The sequence below is a fragment of the Macadamia integrifolia genome, unplaced genomic scaffold (genome assembly GCF_013358625.1).
Source record: "Macadamia integrifolia cultivar HAES 741 unplaced genomic scaffold, SCU_Mint_v3 scaffold1688, whole genome shotgun sequence".
In the NCBI taxonomy this organism is placed as follows: Eukaryota; Viridiplantae; Streptophyta; class Magnoliopsida; order Proteales; family Proteaceae; genus Macadamia; species Macadamia integrifolia.
In genome coordinates, this window is record NW_024868311.1 from 124,164 (window position 1) to 141,518 (window position 17,355).

Genomic DNA, 17,355 nt, shown 5'->3' on the forward strand with positions numbered 1-17,355 from the left:
AGAGAGAGAGAGAGAGAGAGAGAGAAATAAGATGAATAAAAACAGTTCAAATCCTCAGAGATAAGCGGTGAGTAGCAGTAATGATACAACTGTGGAGGACCCTTGTCATGTACCTCAGCCGTTGGACCCTCATTACCACTCACTGCCTCATCGTAGAAGACTTTTATGTATTTTTCTTCATACATTGGTGAGGTACAGAACTTTAATTTGATTATTGATTGGTAATTCCATATAATAATACAATGCAGATGAGACCCAGTTATGATCCAGCCTTGGAGACAAGTGTGAAGAAAGATGAGGTTAATGGATCATTAGAGGCATCACAGCTATGGCGTAAGAGTGGAAGTTGCCCAGAAGGAACAATTCCTATTCGTAGAATCCGGAAGCAAGACCTTCTCAGAGCAGCTTCTCTTGAAGATTTTGGAAGGAAGAACCCAGGCTTTTCTACTATAGCTGGAGACATTCACCAAAATGGTGGCAATAACTTTTCAACAAAAGCATATAATAAAGCTGCCGGTCATTCGGTATGACACTATACCACACAGAGGCTTTTTTCCATAGAAAAGATTATAAAATATGATTTCCATTTTCAGTTCAGTTAGTTTCCCTTTTACTGCTTATAAATAAGCTTTTAGGATGAAGAAAGGTGGTGTGAAGAGACACCAAATTTGACTCTTTTCAGGCCCAATCCTCTCTGTATCAAATTTTCATTTGATTGTGACCCTATTTGCCATTACTACTGAAGTAGTTCTTATATCATTATTGATGTAGGCAATCTTGTCAAACCACCTAAATCTTTTTGTTGCATTGATGTGATTGTTTTTTCCTTTCGATTATGTTTGCTGTCTTGCATCATGATTAGATTTTAAATTGCTAGAATACCAATCGTATTTTGATAAATAAACAAAACGACACTTCTAAATTTATTTGTCAAAGTTATTTTTCAAACAATTTTTCTTTTTTGCTTCCCAAAAGAAACCCAATTAAATTTTTTTTCTTTCTAGCCTTTCTTTTCATTTTGCCAAAATTTTATTTCACCAACCATCCATTGTGTTAGGAGACCAAGCAATTCAAAAGATAAGATTGCAAGGCTTGTATTATAGTAAAGATTTTAAAACCTAGAATTGGACATAAGATTGACCATAGTCTCCACTGGGATCGGTTGAAATCCTAGATACTGAATTTGCGAAGAAGAAGCATATATTTTTTCGGATCTATGTTTTTTGGAGTTTTATTCCGATGTCTTGTATTTCTAACTATAAGAGATAAGTTTCATTGATTTTCTGCTACTGTATTGACTAAAAGAAGAAAAATTAAATAAATTAAATGAATAAATATATTTATCCTTTTCTTCCCATCTTATCAGTTTCTTCAATACCTAAAATGTATATGTCCATGCTTGGAATCAGGTGGCAATGCTATTTTCTCAAGATGCTACATACGGAGCTCAAGGAGATATAAATGTCTGGAACCCTAATGTTGCATCAGACGATGAGTATAGTGCTGCTGAGATTGTCATTAAGGACGGACCTTACATTGATTTTGAAAGTGTTGAATCTGGATGGATGGTTAGTATTTAATCCCTTTTGATTGATTCTATGTTTCTCTAAACCTATACTATGGGTATGTCTGGGTATGCCTGGACGTTAATCATGTACATTTAATTCTTTATATTTCTTTAATATACATTTTGCTGATACTTCGCGAAAAAAATCGGTACCATATCATGTGGTATTTCAAGGGGTGATTACTCTAGGATACTAATTAACTATGTCATTGTGAAAATGTTTTTAGGTGAACCCGAAAATTTACGGGGATAAGCGTACACGGTTCTTTGCATATTGGACTGTAAGCTTCTACAAGAATTCTTCCATGTCTAGACTTATTTTACTGCAAAGAAATTTACATTATGAGACTAAAATCTACCTGTTTGTGGCATGGTAGACTGATGCATCAAAGAAGACGGGTTGTTTCGATCTCACTTGTCCTGGTTTTGTTCAAACTAGCAGGTCAATAGTCCTTGGTGCTGGGATTAGTCCTGTTTCAGTCATTAATGGAGCTCAATATCATATATCTATATCCATTCAAATGGTAAGAGAACAAGAAATGATAAGTCATCTACAATGCCTTTAGGATGATATATATGGATTATTGATTATAGCTTTTCTTTGGTTTCTGATGTTTTTAGGATAAAAACACTGGACAGTGGTGGTTGAGATATGGAGCCCAAACCATTGGATATTGGCCCAAGAGTTTATTTGTGGGATTAAGTCATATGGGATCTTCAGTTGAGTGGGGAGGTGATGTGAAGAGCTCACATATAGGGCAGACTCATCCTCATACAGGCACAGACATGGGGAGTGGACGCAAGGCAGGGGATGGATTTGGCGTTGGTTGCTTAATTAACAATATAAGGACTATGGATAGCTCATTTACCTTCAAGTTCCCTCGTTATCATTCCCCTTACACTGATGAAGAAAACTGTTACAACACCTATTACCGGGCAGACGATATCGTGGAACCTGAATTCTACTTTGGAGGGCCAGGTTACGATGAGAAGAGTTGCCCATGAATGAAACTAGTTGTGGTATCTTAGTGAGTTTCAATCACTGATGTGTTTATTTGAAGCTTAAAACTTTTTAATAACTGGGATTTCTAGCTATGGTTTTCCTCTTCTCCCAAGTGTATTGGTTGTTGGTACTAGTATGCAACAGTGTCTCTATACTGTTTAGGGCCTTTTGGCTCAATAAATCTTTGAAAAGATTTTCAATAGGTCAATACTTTGACAAGATGTAGTTGGTGTGTTTTATTTCCTCGTTCAATGTTTTGACAATTAAGTTTCTTTTCTAAAATCTAGCTGAAGGTCAAACAAGAGGGTATACTCTCTCTCTCTCTCTCTTATCCGCGATGTGATGTTTGTATTTCGTGACTTGCATTTGGAGCTACATGGGTAATTTGGTACTATGTGCCTATGCAGGGTTTTACTATATATTTGTAGTGAGACGGTTTTTATCTGTAATCTAAGATCGTGTTAAGACAATTAACGACTCTAACCCTATTCTCCATTGATGGTGAGCAAATCTCATCTCACCTGGACATGCAATTTTATTGAATTCTATTATTTTCTACACTCTTATAGTTTTTCATCTCTCTAGTTCATTGTTTTGACAAGAATTGTTTCTAAATTTTAGTTGAAGGTCAACATGAGGGAGGGTTCTCTCTCTCTCTCTCTCTCTCTCATTACGGGTATAATATCTTGATAATATGAGACTATGTAGGATTTCACTATATTCGTAGTAGCCATATGATTTTTCTGTACAATTTGATAAAGGCGTGAGGGCTCTCTCTCTCTCTCTCTCTCTCTCTCTCTCATTACGGGTATAATATCTTGATAATATGAGACTATGTAGGATTTCACTATATTCGTAGTAGCCATATGATTTTTCTGTACAATTTGATAAAGGCGTGAGGGCAAATAGCTATAAACCTAGTCTCCATTGATAATGAAATAGATCTCTCTCCCTCACTTACTTTGGTTCAATGTTTTGACAAGAATTATTTTTAAACTCTGTAAAAGTCAAACAAGAGGGTATATTCTCTCTCCTCCTATTAGTTTGATTCAATGATTTGACGAAAATTGTTTCTAAAATCTGGCTAAATTAAAGGTCAAAACAAGAGGTCTCTCTTTCTCTCTCTCTATGGGTAGGGGCAAAGCATGCATGAAAGTCTGAAAGAAGAAATAATAAGGAGGTAAGAGTAGTGGGGTGGTATAAGTCAAAGGAAATGCAGTGATAAAGGAAGGCAGTGACGTGAAGACTTAGCCACAGAAATTAAAAAGGGAGCATGTTTCATCATATATAATCACAGGATGGGTCCTCTTAAGAATGTAAACAACCAACATAACTCTACCTCTAGTCAACATTATAATATCCTAATCACAATAATAAGTACTCCATCAATGATCAAACTCCCAACAACTAAATTTAACCTCTTCCTCTCTCTCTCTTCAAAGTCCAGTCTTTAATTATTTTTTTTTAATTTAATTAAAATTAGACTCCCAAAAGAAGCTTTTAATTAAAATTATATCATAGGGTTCCTTTCCTTTTCATTCATTTTTAGGGTTTGATTCCTTGGAGAAGAAGATAGAAAGAAATATGCTTCATAAACAAAGTCAAAAAAGCCTTCTACTTCTTTCATTTGGTCTTCTTTTCTCTTGTGTTCTTCATCATCTTCTTCTAATTCCTCCTATTATGCCGTTTTACCTCTCAACCCCAATCATTGTCTATTGCGTGTAGAAGATGGCATCCTTAGGCTTCCTCTCCTCCCTAAGTGACCTTTCATTCATTTCACATACACACTTTCCATGGCACGCTTCTCTCTCATCATCACCATTTTTTTCTTTCTTTAGTTAATAGTTACCTCACTTGGGTCCCCTCTTACTATCATATCTTCTTCCTATCTTCAGAATTCCACCATATTGTCAAATTCCAAACAAAAGTATCTTTAGAAAAAGCACTACATTAAAACAAAGAATAAAAAATCTGTAATATTTCCTATCCAGAGGCAAACCTCCATAGATTGAACTTAAACAACTTAAAAAAACTACCCTCATGCCTCTTAAATGTACTGGTTTATCAATAATCTTCCCTAGATTGAGACAAAAAAAAATTATATATTTGGGTTTTTTTGGGAGGTGGATGTTACCCCATGAAAGGGGTTTCTACTTTTCAAGCAAGTTCGAGGAAGCAGCAAGTATGGATTTAGTTCATAGTATCAGTCGTTGTCAATATCCATACATATCAATCATTCCAGGGTGTATTAATACCGATTCCATATCAATATGTGTACTATTTGAGTAGATCTGCATTGATCAAGTATTGATCACAGCCAATACTTATACAAATCCGGAAATACAGCTGATCTGATACCAATACCTAAAACTGTAGCGACAACTGGATCAACCTTAACCTCTTGTGTCTCTGGTGCAGCGGCTCTCAAGGATAGAAAACTGTCCCTTCTAACTATTACAGCCTCGACTTTCAACATGTATATGATAGGCTTCAAGCTGATCCTCTCCCCAAACTTAAAAACTCCACTAGGTTGGTTGGTTCCCATATAGTTTGCATCTGGTCAGGATCAATCGCATAATGGGTAACTCACTTTGTGGGGAGGCACCAAACTCACTAGATTAAGATGGATATAGCTAATCCATTTGATTCTTGATCAATCACAATCTTTGACAAATTGTTAAAAGGAGAAGAGAGAGAAAATGAACAAACTGTCCTTAAAAGATGGAAAGGTCCCATATCCACACATTTTCATTTATGAAAAAGCAATTGGGTTTGGGTAATCATCCATGTTCAAAGTCCCTTCTTTCCATTCAGGTTGATTGATAAAGATGGATAGATACATACTTGCATCAACAAAGATAGACATGTTTTACTTTGTACATGTAAACAACTATCCTATCATCCTCTGTATCAAACCTTAAAAGAACAAATCATTGGATGACATAATACTTATCTCTAAACCATATCTTTTCTCTTTCTTATTCCCCCCACTCACACCATTAAGTTAGGCAAAGAAGCATCAACTAGTACAACCATGGTCGGTATTATAATAAACCCATTAACACAAACTTGTATACATCTGTGTTTTGTCATCAATCATGTCCCCTTATTACATTATTATCTTATTTAATTCAAATAAAATAAAGAACTGTGACATGAGCAATGACTTCTTTTGTTTTTGGGCAAGACATGAGCAATGACCTTAATTCTTTGGACATTTTCAAAAAATGAGGGCTTAGATTCTTGAAATCAAAGGCATCCAATGATCATATCAAGTGATCAATCTTGCAAGGGAACCCTCTGATTGGAGTCTGTTAACAGTAAGAATAAGACAAGCATTTGGTCCCCCCTCTGCAACTTTTTCCAATCCAACGGTTCGCCCCTTCTCATGAACATGATGTGAAGTAGGTAATCAGAGAAGAAACATCAAAGACTGGAAACAAATTAATATGAATTTCCTGTAATTTTTCCCGTTCAAACTTGTAATACAGAACACAGGAAAGATTAAAATAAAAAAAATAAAATAAAGAGGGCACCGTTGTATATGTTGATCGAGTTCTTCTCTTTCTCTGTCTGTGTCTGTCACTGAAACCTAATCTTTCCCCCAAAAAAACCCAAAACGAAGAAGGCATCAAAAAAATACCCAGCTTCATCATCTATCCCCGGAATAAGACAAACCCATTAACTAAAAACTAATCAGAAAAAGGAAAAATCCACAAGAGAAGTCACCAAGTCGAAGTATTTACACATCAAAACCTAAGAAGCTAAGAACCACATCATCAAAAAGCCTGTGTATGGATGGATGATTAGATAGATGGTTGGTGGTGCTCATGAAGCAGGGGACGGATGGGCGTGAGCGTGAGAGAAAGGATAGAACCTGGGTTTTGTAAGGGATAAGGCTGTGGTAGTTTTGGGAGTTGGGGTCAGGGGAGTGGGTGTGGCAGTACCGTCGGTGGTCGTCGTGGTGGTGGTGGCAGTGGCGGTGGCGGTGCTGTTGGTTTTGGTGGTTGAGGCGGTGGTGGTGATGGCAGAAGCGGCGGCTGAGGAATGAAGGGTTGTGGAAGCAGTGGCCACTCGCTCGCATGATGGGCACATGGTGAGGGTAGTCGCCGGAAGTTGCATGTAAAACGGGTGTGAAGTCTTTAAGGCTCTGAGCTCTTGCAGCTCCTTCTGTAGTCTCCTGTTCTCCTCCGTAAGTGTCTCACAGTACCTCTTGAGATACTCACAGTCTACCTCTGTTTGCTTCAGCTTCGTCCTGCGTTTCCCAATTTCATTTTTTAAGAAGAAAACCCCAAAAAAAATTAAAGAAAAGGTCTCAGATAATGGAACAGATGAGCTGAGATAGATACCTGGCTCTTCTGTTCTGGAACCAAACTTCTACTTGACGAGGACGAAGATTAAGTTGTTTTGCAAGAGCAAGCTTTTGTTTCTGCAGCATTTGAGGCTTAAAGAAAATGTCAGACAATAAGAAAAATCAGATTTTTTTTCCCATTTCTTTGCTCTGTTTTTAATCATTTCTCATTACTTACAGGGTTGAGAGTATTGTGTTCTTTGAAACTTTCTTCCAGGAAGGCAGATTGTTCCTTAGAGAGTCTGAGTTTCTTCCTAGTGAGGCCGTTCTCTTCCTCGTCGCTAGCTCTAGATGAAGTCCTTTCAGGTGTATCGGCATCGTTCATAGAAGCCAGTGCGTTGAGCTCTGTGTTGTCTCTTTTGCTACTGCTGCTACCTCCTCTGAACATGGAGAAATCCATCTGGAAAGACGAAACAGTACTGTTGGGAGAAGAAACTTGAGCCCCATCATCGGCTTCCTCCGCCGACGGCAACCGATTCACGTCGAACCCTCTCGCCGGCGGCACCCCCAAATGGCCTGAAGAACCAGCTTCAGAATTACCTGCAACAGAGCGAAACCCATCAAAACCCACATCCTGAAATCTCCATTAAAGAAAACCCACATCCTAAAATCTCCATTAAAGAAAGCCCAAATCAATTTTTTTTTTCTTTTATTAAAGAATCAATGAATGTTTCTCTCTCTCTCTCTCTCTCTCTCTCTCTCTCTCTAACTAAATCGGTCACAACATACCATTTTCAGTTGGCCAGGAAAACACCACCAACTCAGTAGACAAAGGTGGGTTACGAGGAACAGGACCAGAAGGGAGAAGATCAAGCTGAACAGGTGAAGGATCTGCAGAAACCCTCCTCTCTTCTCTTTCTCCATCTCTATTTCCTTCTCTTTCATCACCTTCTGTGTTTCCTTCCCTTCCATTGACCCCAACGACTCCTAAGCCCATACAAAACCCCAAACCTTGACTGGTGTTCATCCTTGAAGCTGCTGCTACCTTCTCTACAAGAGGAAATGGCTTTGAAGCTTCACCTAAGCTCAGACCCAACTCCATCTTTTCTCTCTCTCTCTCTCTCTCTCTCTCTCTGTTTCTCCAAAACAGCTCAAAGGAGAAAGATTTTGGATTGACAAAAGGACTTAAAAGAGTCTTTATAGAGATTCTATCCGATCTTTTATTAAAAAAAAAAAGGGCTATAATATTATTCAATCTTTTCTTTTGCCCTTTGCGCGAAACGAGTTTGACCGACAAACCAGGTTGACAATCACACGTGAAATCCTCTTTCTAAATATTTTTAGAATTAAAAAAGCGAAATTTTTTTATCATAAAATCTGAAAAAGGAAAAAAGATTTATTAATGTTTAATTTAAAAAAATAATAATAAAAAGTAGAAAGAGAAGAAGGGGACAGAACAGCATGGATTTACTTCATGGTATCAAAGAGGTATCAGTGGCTTCGGGTATTGGTACCGAATTGATAATATCGAGTGATACATATTGATTCTACACACGTTAATCGTGATAATTGAGTCACCTGACTAATCCTATATCAATAGAATTATTGAGAATTTGATATGGATTCAACTGCATCAATCCGTATTTATATCATGTCGATTTTTAGAATGGCTAATACTTGATCTGATATTGTGCTCCATGTACATGATCATGTGGAGCATCTTCGATGCCACTTATGTAGATCTGACCATTTTACCCCTCAAAATACCTATAGGATATTTTTTGGATCATTTTGCCTCTTCTATTTTATACAACTAATGTGATATTTCCATCAAAAAAATATTTTTTTAGAGCTCTTTTATTATTAGTATTATTTGCTTTTCAAACCCAACATCGACCATGTCAGCATTTATTCCATGTTACTAAGGCCTATACTAGTATTGTATACGGTGTATGACTGAGGAGACTTCAGTTACTCACTATTCACTGGTGAGTGGTGACTCTACACTGTACCGTTCAGAGAGCTATATATATGATCTCTCTCGATTGGATCCGGTTAACGATGAAGATTTATTGTGTAATAGATCTTGTTTTTTCAGAATTCACGTTATTGGGATTTCCATTTATTTTTCTGTTCATCGGACAGTCCTACTAATTCGTTGAAGCTGATAGCAAATGTTGTAGAGATGGAAAGGGGTGGTGGGAATATGGGTCTCAAACCGGTCGGTTTTGGTCCTAAGGGGCCAATCCCAGCCTATTAAAGTGGTCTGGCTCTAGTTTTGTAACGGTTTTGGGTCAATTCCTTGACTGTTCATGATCTTGGGAATGAGCTTCTTCTAGCGAAGTGGCAATTGATTTACACAGTTTGGTTTAGAGCAAGTCAAGAAAGATTGCTAATTCGACCCTCTTACCCTTTTTGCTTCCTCTCCTCCCACTCCCACCACCTTTCTTGAAAATAATAGTGGTGTGGGCCAATGGGTTCTCTTTTTACTGGTCTCTTGTGTGGGTCCATATTGATCCTCATGCAAGTCTTGCACAAAGTATGAGGAGGGTTCTAGACCTTTAAAGTCTTCGACGCTCGAATGTAAGTGATTTTTTTTTTTTTTGACTCTTTAATTTTCCCTGTAATTAAGAAATGGAAAAAGTTTTCTTTCATCAACCATCTTAGGGTTCATGACAATCCCTTATGCAATTTAAATATTTTCTCAAAAAATATCCTCTCGATACACCCCGTGCCTATCTAAAGCCAAACAGTGAATGAATTCTCATTTATGGTGACCTTATAAAAACTCCTTAAAAAATAACCTTATATATCTACCAAATATTTTTTAAAAAAATTCTTAGATATCTTATATAATAACTATTAACTAACCCTTCTCCACCCAAAAGGGTAGATAAGCATTTTAAATGGGTTATTGTGGTTCTGGTTCGAGATGATTTTTAATTGGTCTTTGATTCTAAACTTATTTGAAAAAACCTGTTCCACATCTTTAGGTGAAATCAAAATCAAATGGGGTCGAAAATCGACTAGAATTGACAAAAAAAAAAAAAAGAGACAGGATCCGGCTGCTGATCAATCAGGCACCAAATTTCAACCTGAATCAATTGATTTGACAGATCCAATTTCAATTTTTTAAAACCATGGTTCAGAGTTCGACCCTGACTCACTAATAACTAATCCAATTATGCCGGCTCAAAACCATTTTTCAAACGCGTGTCAATGGTGTAGACTAAGAAGAGATTTGGATTAGGACTAGGAGCACTAGTCTTCTGTTTTTAACCCAGAAATGCCTTCACTTTCCCGTTCAAATTAGGTAGGGCTGTGTTTGGAAGCCAAGAAAAAACAAAGAAAAAAGTGAGATAAAATATGCGATGACTGCATGGTGACTGGGAATAGCCGGTGGAAGAACGGGAATGTGGTGTGAGGGTGATGAGGTCACACATGTCAAGCTTTTAGGATCATTGCAATTATTGAACTCATCTATAAGACTTTAATGATAGTCTTGGAACCGTAGCAAAAGCAAAGCATAGAGAGAGAAAGAGGAAAGAGAGAGATGGAAGCATGAAATCTGAGGTGGTGGGAAAGTGACGAGAACCCACTTCTTCTTCACCCCTCTTATCACGCCCTTTTGACAAGGATAACGTTTTGACAAGGATGACGTTTTCTCTCCCCTTCCTCTTTCCTCTAAAGTCCAACCACCCCCCACTCTTTCCTCATTCACATCCTGTGTTCTTATATGATTATCATAAAACTATTTTCCATTTTCTTTTATTTTAAAAAATTAATCATGCATAATAAGAATTAAATTATCTTTAATTATATAATAAATAATACGATATATCAGTCTCGAGCGATACTGATAGGACATGATTTTAAAAATTGATCCATTTTTCGATTGACATCTCTTATCTGTATTAATAGAGTTAATACATCGATATAATAACGACACATAGAATCATGCCACTAAAAATTCACATCATTATCCAATGGTATCATCTCAAATCTTAATGATCTGACAAAGATTCCACTAACTTATAGGATAAAAAGCCATCACATAACTCGACATTAAGTATATATATTTTGCTAAGCTTCTCGAGCCTTCCTTCTCAAACCTTAAGAGAATGAGTAGTTTCTTGAGCTACTTTATTTTTGTAAAATATTAAAAAAATAAAAACATGTAAAGAATACTTAATTTTTAATATTACAATGCATCATCCATAGTTGACAATGGAAAAGAAACTTATACCCATACCATCTCTTATAGTTTTATTTTCTATTTCATTTCAACTACTTTCATTTGGCTATATTGGATTTTTTCAATATTTTGGTAACTTTGTAAGCATTACTTAAGTTGAAGCTTGACATGTGGGGAGAGGCCTCGGATTTTACACGTTCACGAAATTTTCGCCCCATTTGACCTGCTATATAGTATGTAATGTCCATTGATACTAAATTGAAATATTGTTTAGGAAAACTTGGGAAGAGGGTAATTGAACACATGTTCAGCTGAAGCAAGCTACATAGACAAGTTATAACCGTAATATGATGACATATTTAATGCTCAAATTTTTGTTGTAGCTCCACAGGGGGGGACCAATCCCATCCAAGTTAAAAATCTCAGTCTAAATTCTTACATATAGCAAAAATCACGGTCAAAGATAAGAAACATGGTAATTTAACGATTCAGAATATATGGAGAGAGTTTAATACAATTATACAAGATAGACCATCTGATTAAGTTATATAATAAATTTGACATGTGACCAATTAAGAGGATCAGTGATCTCTGAAATCAATGATTTGAATCAGCCACAAGGGTCCCCCATGTGGCTAAATTACAATTGATTATGTAACCTGCAATGGTTAAATGGGACTTTTCTAATATTTTAATAGAAACCGTGGGTGAGCATGCAATAGTTGAAAAACCAAGTTTCGACTCATGTCAGTCACTCAAGTCACGTAACTAGGTCAAGAGTCATGAAAACTCGCTCATCAAAAAACTTACCAAAATTATGCCTGAATTAATTTAAATTTTCATTGACTTGATATTTTACCCAAATCATATGAAACTCACAATATTTTTTTGGTAAAATCAAGTCAAATCTAAAAATCTTGTTGTTCACCGGTGGATTAATCATTTATCTATTGACAACAACCATCCTACCAAATAATCTCTCTCTCATGCCTTGAAGGCCCAAACTCGTCCTTGGCCCACTCTAATCCCGAACAAGTACCGACAAAAAAAATTTGGCCCTGAGGGTCTGCCCGACCCTGAAATTTCTGACACTGAGTCAGAGTCAGGGCAGGTAAGGGTTGATGTCTTTGGCCCGCCCAGCTCGCCCTGAATCCAGCCATGATTTTTGCCCCTAATGTTAATCCTGTTTGTGACCCTGATGTTAACTCTAAATTTAACCTAATTTTTTATATTGTTTGACATTAAGTCGTTGACATATCAAAACTCCTAATATATCTTCTCATCGATTTATCTTGCTTTAAAAAAAAAAAAAAAAAAAAAAAGAAGAAGAAGATATTTCCTACTTTTTGACAAAGAAATTTGTAATTTTGTATTTTTTATCCAGCCCTTGATGAAAAACCAAGGTTACGGTCAATTAGGATCAGAGTCAGGGTCATTCCGGCTTGCCCTTGAAAAATCAGGATCAATCAGGGCTGGTAAGGATTGGGCTGAACCCTGAAAGATAGGGCCACGATTGAAATTTTGCAACCCTAAGTCAGGGTCAGGGCGGATTTAGACCTAATTAAGAGGACTCTAGGGTTTTAAAAAACCCAATCCAACCCAACCCAACCCATCCCGACCCTTTTGCAACCCTAGTGGGAGTAAAGATAAGGGTTATGTGGAAGATTAGTATGTAATAATGATTGCCATCCAATATGTATTCATATTGGCTTTTAAGGAAGACCCAACACGTAACCAGTGGTTCCCATAAACCACGGAATGAAGAAGATCTCTGCTTCATTATTGGGAACCTCATAGTCCCACCACTTTGCTTTGATTTAAATAGGCTAAGAGATAATGTTTGGTTTAAAAATAAATAAATAAATAAATAAAACAAAAAAGACACAATTAAGTACTAATAATAGTAAATCATTATTGAAAATTGACAGTAGAGGAAGTGGAGGACTGGAGGAGGAGGATCTATTTCCATTGAGAGTTCAACTGGTGGGGGAGTAAATGAGCCATAAATAAATAGTGGAAAAAGAAAGAACACCACACCGTCAGAGTGCAGATTCCTTCATGCCTTTTCTTTCCCATACATAATGACTTGTGGAGCCCCCCATGGTTTTAGTAATTGATCATCAGCCTGCAAGGTTTGAAAATGTAACTTTTTTAAGATTGGCCCAGTGTCACCCAGGACAGGAGAGGATACCAATAAGGATTTGCTGACTTGGCCCAGGCAATGCCGATTTTATTCATGTGGGTTCCATGTGGATAGTACCATTTTATATATCATATCATTGGTGTGACGAGTTGATTGTAGATTAAAGATTTAAATTACGATATTGGTCAAGAGCAATAAAGATACTAATCGGTCGTATCAAGTTAGGTTGGATCATTTTGTCTGCAAATTTATATTAAAAGTCTTTTTTATTTATTTATTATTATTATTATTTTTTTAAGATGCTCATTCATGGTTTTAGATATCAATATTATGTTCATTAAGCAATCCTAAAACAATGCAGAAGACAATAAAAATAAATAAATAAATAATGTACATAAGTTTACGAGGTTCAACAAGATTGTCTACATCAGTGGTGAGATGAGATCTTGCTTCACTATCAATAGAGAATAGGATTACAGTGTTTGTCCTTACATTTCTTAGTATTTCTTGCATTACAGATAAAGAAACCTTCACTACAAATATATAGTGAAAAAACCTTAATTCAGAAAATACAAAACTACTATCAAATAAAAAATTCAAGCGGGGGTTGCACCCCCTACCCCCCCCCACTATGTAGGGGGCCTCATGCTCCCCTTTGTAACCCCCACGGCCTATTAATCGGTTAGCGGTACCGCTACCCTGCCTATAGAGGTGCAAGGCGTCTACACCAGTACTCCCTGGATTAAACTGTGACAGAATACAAAATATCATGCACCAACATATTGGATCAGCTATATCGGCCATATTATATCGATATTAGTTGAGATTGATCATGTTACCTGGCTTATCCAAGATTGGGTATCATATCAGTATCAGGGGACAAAAAAAAAAGGATAATACCATTGATTTGTATTGGTTGATACCATGGTGTAGATTCTTTCCTCGCACTAGCATCATAAGGAATCCTATCCTCGAAAGGATCCATGGAGCCTTGGACTACAACAACCAACACATGATACCAAAATGGATTGACTATTTTGGATTTGTTTGGAGTGTTTTACTCTTAATCCTCTATGGCAATACCTGTTGTGCTATCAGAATCGAGATCATATCACTCTCGGTTTCAGGTTATACATATATACCTAATACAACCAATACAATACCAATACCATGATCCCTACTAGCTACTGGTCCACCATACATAGTACATACAATATAAAGTATGGTGAAGAGGGGGTAATCTCGTGATTTCAAGTTTTAAGAGGCCGGAGATGTGAACAGACATGGGGTTACTTTTTATTGAGTACTTGACGGGCGAGGCTGAAGAAAGGAAGAGGAAAGAACAGACAGAATCTGAAGGATTTGATTTGGATTATAAATGCCACCAGCAAGTGTTAAATAAGAGGAGGGGCGGAGTTTGGAGAGAGTCAAAGTCAAGGGTAGGGTAGGGACTAGGGGAAGTTAAGCATAGTCACGTGACAAGAGCGTGGAAGGGAGTATTTCATTGGTGGAGAGAGAGGCGTAGAGAAGATTAGGTGGGCCCTCCCGTTAGAGTTACCCATGAGAGAGAAGTGGGGTGGGGCCGATGGGGCGTGGGGCGCGAGGAAACCCCAAAATGATAGCGGTTGCGGCGCAGGAGAGAGAGAGAGAGAGGGGTTTGGTTTGGTAGGTAAAGTGGGGTGTGTGTGGTTATAATTGGGTTAATAATAAAAGAGAGGGAGGGATGGAGGGGGTGGTGCGAGGGGACAGGTGCCCGTGGAGAAGGAGACAACACAGCAGGAGTAATCATTTGTAAAGCCGTGCTTTGCCCCCTCGACCTTACAAACCTTACAAACAGTGGGCAGTGGGCCCTACGTTTGCATCCCTCTCCCTCCCTTTCAACATTCCGTAGCATCGCAATTATTGTGGGCTGATTGAGTGGATGTCTCTCATCTACTCCTCATCATAGATTCTCTCTCTCTCTCTCCACCATGCTTTAGGGTAAAGTATTTTATTAATGGGTAACATGATTTCAAGTATCTGTCAGGGACCGACCGTATCGGATTGGTTTTGTTTAAGATCGATCATTGATCCTTGATCGATTAGAATTAATTAGCCGTATCAGATTAAAAATAAAATAATAATAAAAATTATTATCAGATTAAAAATAAATAATAAAAAAATTTATTATTTTTTTAAAAGAAAAGAAAAATCGACTTATATTCACCGGTCTGAATCCGATCCTAATTAATAACGATAAATACTGATACTGACCCTTAAATCCTTGATGGGTAGGCAAATGCTACCTGCTATTGTAGGTACACATCAACTTGCATGATAAATAGAAAAATTGACACAAGTATTTTCAATACGGACAAGCATGGTTTTTTTATACCATTGTACCTAGGTGTGTACTTGTACAAATGGATAGCATTTTTTATTCCATTACTATATTGTATATAATGAAGTATATAAGGTAGAGAGGTTAGAGGCCAATTTTTTTTTATATTAGGTGGAGAGGTTAGAGGCTTTTTTTTTTTTTTTTTTTCTCTTTAATGTAACGTAGATTTTTTTTATTTGAGACTAGTCCCAACACTTTTCTTCACGTGTAAGATCATCATAGTACATGTGGTATGAGTGCAATATCTGGTCCTTTTTTCAAATGACACCCCCCCTCACGTGTAGTGAGGCACTGTGGCCACCATTTTTTGAATATCCATATATAGGTTTATACTCATGATGGCAAATGTGTGGTTGATTTTTTGTTATCGAAGATGTATGTAGCATATACCAATGGGGTTGGTAGTCTATTGGTAAAAATGTCCTTATTTCATCATCGTTCGAGTCAGTTGGTTGTGGTTTCGAGTATTGGTATATCTCACTATCACTCATTGATCCCTGTGAAAACATCGCTTGCTGTATAAGGACTTGTCCTGGGGCCTATGATCATTACCATGGAGCATCCTTTTTCTATTACCAAAAAAAAAAAAATCTATTCAAATGGATAGCTCAATTGACATATGAAATCATTTAAAGGTTCATAATTTTTCAATGTGAAATTATTCCGTTGGCAAATTTTTCATCTAGACTGTCTATTTTAAAAGATACACTTACTTGCCCATGACATAAGATGGTTTCGTTTACATTAATTGGTAATTTATGTGGACTGAGACATTAGAACAAATTTAAGCCCTGAAATAAATTCTTCATGGTTGATATTCTCTTTTATACTTGTGGTGTACTTGGTTTGAACCTTACTTCTTGAAAAACAAGAAAAAGGAGTGACTTAAGGTATAGCAGAAAATCTTTTTCAGCTGCTCTGCAATTGAGTTACAAACTTTTAATTTGGTTTCTTTCCTTTAAGTCCATTTGTGTTAAAACAATTCTCATGTAAGATCAAGGGTTTTAGGGTTGAAAAAAAAAAAAACCCTAAACAACATAAAACAAAGAATAACTCTAGAAAAATGACATAAAACTATAAAATTTGTACATATCGTTATCTATATTCTAACCCCTAAAAATGTCTTTATCTATGGAGGGGTGTATAGGATTGCTCTTATTCAAGAAATTTATTATGAGGTGGACACATATGTATGATAGCTTCGGATACTTTATTGTGTATATCTAACTACTACTAGTAATTTTAAAACAAAAGCAAAAGATTTTTTCATACAAATTTGGAGAAAATGATATGTACCCTACAATTTATGTACATCGTTATCTTTTCTTTACCCCCAAAAAATAAAACATATCTATAAACAATGGTTAATTTACAGAATAGGTTTTATCCAAGATGATTGTTAAATGGGGTATTAGGTTTATAGTATTATTTATTTTTCATATTATGTGGTGTATCTAATTATTACTAGCAATTTATTTGTTGAAAATCAAATCTTTACCATTACATACAAATTAAAAAGCACCAATTAAAAAAAGAAAATCTGCACAGTACTATAAGCATTTTGTATTGTTATCCTTCTGTCTTCCCCCAACGTAGAGACTTGATGACAAACTTTATGAACTTCTAGATCAAAGAAAATGACTAGAAAAGTAGGTCTTGTTGATAGGTTGATCTACGCAGCATTACGTGGCTCCCACTCCCAGCCCGACATGAGTGGACATATCAAAAAAGCAATCAATTTATATATTCTATCAAAGTAGATAGTTTCTTATATCT

General features: G+C 36.6%; 2 protein-coding genes across 3 annotated transcripts in view; one reads left to right on the forward strand and one right to left on the reverse strand.

The window, feature by feature from the left end:
* Positions 1 to 2,778, forward strand: part of LOC122064588 — a 6,740-nt gene extending 3,962 nt beyond the window's left edge. The window contains exons 5-9 of the mRNA XM_042628316.1: positions 240 to 524; positions 1,410 to 1,568; positions 1,795 to 1,848; positions 1,945 to 2,091; positions 2,189 to 2,778. Of these exons, the coding sequence (XP_042484250.1) occupies positions 240 to 524; positions 1,410 to 1,568; positions 1,795 to 1,848; positions 1,945 to 2,091; positions 2,189 to 2,572 (1,029 nt within the window). The 3' untranslated portion in view covers positions 2,573 to 2,778. The remainder of the gene's footprint in view (positions 1 to 239; positions 525 to 1,409; positions 1,569 to 1,794; positions 1,849 to 1,944; positions 2,092 to 2,188) is intronic.
* A 3,226-nt stretch (positions 2,779 to 6,004) lies between these two features.
* Positions 6,005 to 8,025, reverse strand: LOC122064580 (homeobox-leucine zipper protein HOX11-like). Of its 2 annotated transcripts, none has more exons than XM_042628310.1 (4): positions 7,651 to 8,025; positions 7,100 to 7,461; positions 6,920 to 6,999; positions 6,005 to 6,825 (listed from the first exon to the last, which is right to left on the reverse strand). In XM_042628310.1, exons 1-4 carry the CDS (start codon positions 7,961 to 7,963, stop codon positions 6,399 to 6,401), a joined length of 1,182 nt encoding a protein of 393 aa, XP_042484244.1. In that variant the 5' UTR covers positions 7,964 to 8,025; the 3' UTR covers positions 6,005 to 6,398. The 2 variants fall into 2 exon arrangements, with proteins under 2 accessions (XP_042484244.1, XP_042484243.1); XM_042628309.1 differs by having other exon boundaries at positions 6,920 to 7,014.
* Between the last annotated feature and the right edge of the window lie 9,330 nt (positions 8,026 to 17,355).

Bases quoted from the DNA above. Each gene is read 5' to 3' on its own strand.
- LOC122064580 (XM_042628309.1), bottom strand. From the start codon at position 7,963: ATGGAGTTGGGTCTGAGCTTAGGTGAAGCTTCAAAGCCATTTCCTCTT. The intron at 7,462-7,650 runs GTATGTTGTGAC...GCTCTGTTGCAG, and splicing joins TTCCTGGCCAACTGAAAATG to GTAATTCTGAAGCTGGTTCT. The intron at 6,826-6,919 runs GTATCTATCTCA...TGGGAAACGCAG, and splicing joins TTCCAGAACAGAAGAGCCAG to GACGAAGCTGAAGCAAACAG.